At 29.0% G+C, this 2,556-nt stretch overlaps 1 protein-coding gene across 3 annotated transcripts in view; it reads left to right on the forward strand.

Moving 5' to 3' along the window:
* Nucleotides 1-1,981, forward strand: part of LOC107631420 (protein TPX2) — a 4,508-nt gene extending 2,527 nt beyond the window's left edge. For 2 of the 3 annotated variants that reach the window (XM_016334857.2, XM_016334855.2), the window contains 5 exons: nucleotides 593-637; nucleotides 712-825; nucleotides 919-978; nucleotides 1,193-1,287; nucleotides 1,555-1,981. In XM_016334857.2, coding sequence (XP_016190343.1) covers nucleotides 593-637; nucleotides 712-825; nucleotides 919-978; nucleotides 1,193-1,287; nucleotides 1,555-1,690 — 450 coding nt within the window. In that variant the 3' untranslated portion in view covers nucleotides 1,691-1,981. The remainder of the gene's footprint in view (nucleotides 1-592; nucleotides 638-711; nucleotides 826-918; nucleotides 979-1,192; nucleotides 1,288-1,554) is intronic. The other variant, XM_016334856.2, reaches the window with a different exon arrangement.

The following is a 2,556-nucleotide window of genomic DNA, read 5'->3' on the forward strand; positions in this document are numbered from 1 at the left end:
TGTATGATAACTATATGATAATTTAGTCAAATTTATCAAATCATTTAACAGTTTTCAATTATCAACTTTACATAAAGACAATTATATATAAGTTTTCACTTAATAATAAGGTTTAATTATTCTGTTCGTCCCTATAGTTTTGCAAAATTTTCAATTAGATCTCTATACTTTTTTTCTTTTTAATTGAGTCTTTGCACCAAATTTTTTTTTAATTGGTCCCTATACTTTTTTTTCTTTTATTTAGATCTCTATATCAATTCCTTTTTTTAGTTGGGTCCCTATAAAATTAAGTCAATTACTACTAAGAGGGACTTAATTGAAAAAAAAAATAGTGTAGAGACCCAATTAAAAAGAAAAAAAAAAAGTATAGAGACCTAATTGAAAATTTTACGAAACCATAGGGACCAATAGAGTAATTAAACCTAATAATAATTACCTAATTTCATTATTATTAGTTATTTACGATGATGACTTACCATTCTTTGTCCATTGTCCTGTACATGATTGTTTTCTTTTAATATAAAGTAACGGTATTGTGACATCTAAAAGTAGACATGATTGTTATTATTGGATATATATATATGTTTGACAGGCAAGAGATGAAGTCAAAGATAGGTTCCAAGACAAGAATAACAAGGTTAGTTCCTACTTCATTATACCAATTTCTGGGTGTGTGATTAATTAATAATTATGTGTGTTGATGATGTATAGAGCTCATCATCACAGTCAAGGAAGTCATCTCCTCCAAAAGAAAATACAAAACCACAAGAATTCAAACTCCACACCCAAGAAAGAGCTGTGAAGCGCGCAATGTTCAACTATGCAGTAAGATTCATTCAAATATCTAACCTTTGCTCAAAATCAATATAATAGTGCTTTTTTTTGTGCCTAATAACTTTGCATGCACACCACATACAGGTCACTACAAAATTTTATCTCATGGAGATACAAAAGAGACAAGCAGAGAAGTTGCAGAAAGTATTTAATACTCCCTTCATTTTAAAATAATTAACATTTTGACTTTTTTTTATATGAAAAAGTTAATGTAGTGCTTAAACTTATTTTACATCTAAATACATTAGTTTTTCAATATATAAAAAAAAAGTCAAAGCCGTTATTAAAATTTACATAAATTAAAGATTATATTAAAGAAATAATCCGTTCCAATATATATAAAAATATGATGGAGCAGATGATTGAAGAAGAAGAGATTCGGATGCTAAGGAAGGAAATGGTTCCAAGAGCTCAATTGATGCCTTATTTTGATAAGCCTTTTTCCCCACAAAGGTATACTTAAAAAGAACAAGTGAACGGCATTTATATATTATCTTAAACAAAAATATTATTTATACACTAAAATCAGCTATTAAAATCAGGTATCAATATATTTGTGTATAAATACATGTATGGTTTAATTTATTTTTAATGTGTATTTATATTCCAGCATATATTTTATATTATGACTAATTTTAGTGGCTGATTTTGCTGTACACATAGCATAACTCTATGTTAAAATGTAATCAATAATCTGAATTGTTAATAATAATAATATAGCAGGTCAAATAATAAGACAGTGGGAAGTAAAGAATCATATTCATGCTTGCACATGATGAGTAGCAAGTGCTTGAGGTGCTGCACCTTGGGTAACGAATTCCACAACTTGCACCACTCTCTAAAGCCCGTCAACTAACACCTTCAATTGCCCTTATTCCATGCATCAATGTTGTACACTATAGAAACCAACCTTCAGATTTTTGTACTATACCATGCATGCCACCATAACCTAGTTGTTCCACTTAATTAGGCCCCGCAATGTTTTTTATTTTCTTTCTTTTTTTTTTTAAATAAAGACGAATCATGTTTTGATTGTGTCATTTAATTGGATGATATTGGTTCTTCAGATTAATTACCATGCCTTGTATTGTACCAATTGGAAAACAAGTGATGATGATGATGATGATGAATAGAATCATTACAGCTATTTTGATGTCTTGTATCTTCTTGTACAGTTTAATTTACTTCCTTCCTACTAATCTTGATTTTAAGCAATTCCTTTGCTCTAAACCATTGCTCTCCTTCAGAGTTACTGTGTACGAAACATTTGACTCCACTATTATTTGAGACGTATATATGCTTGAAAGCATTTGGGATAATTATAAGAGTTTAATTTTCAGTATGTAATTATCTAATTTTTAAATAGTTATTTACGTAATTAATAATAATNACTATATCAATTATTATTAATCTAAAGTATAATGCTATCAATTATATTATTTCGGCACTAGTATTTTTTTAATATACAATATCCATTTTAGAGTGTGTGTGTGTGTGTTCCTTTTTTATTATTTTTTGGCATTGGTTATGCTCCAATGCGTCTGGAGCATGGGCTTAGCCAAATGGGCTACTTTGAAATGAGATGGGCTACTACTTTACATTCATTTATGACAAATGAGCTGCAGCCTGCGACACAGGTTTTGCCTTTGTACGATGAGTTTGCAACTACAAGTTTGATTGAGTGACTAAAAATATATTGTCTCTTGTTTACCAAAATATATA

This window comes from Arachis ipaensis, chromosome B03 (genome assembly GCF_000816755.2).
Source record: "Arachis ipaensis cultivar K30076 chromosome B03, Araip1.1, whole genome shotgun sequence".
Taxonomy (NCBI): domain Eukaryota; kingdom Viridiplantae; phylum Streptophyta; class Magnoliopsida; order Fabales; family Fabaceae; genus Arachis; species Arachis ipaensis.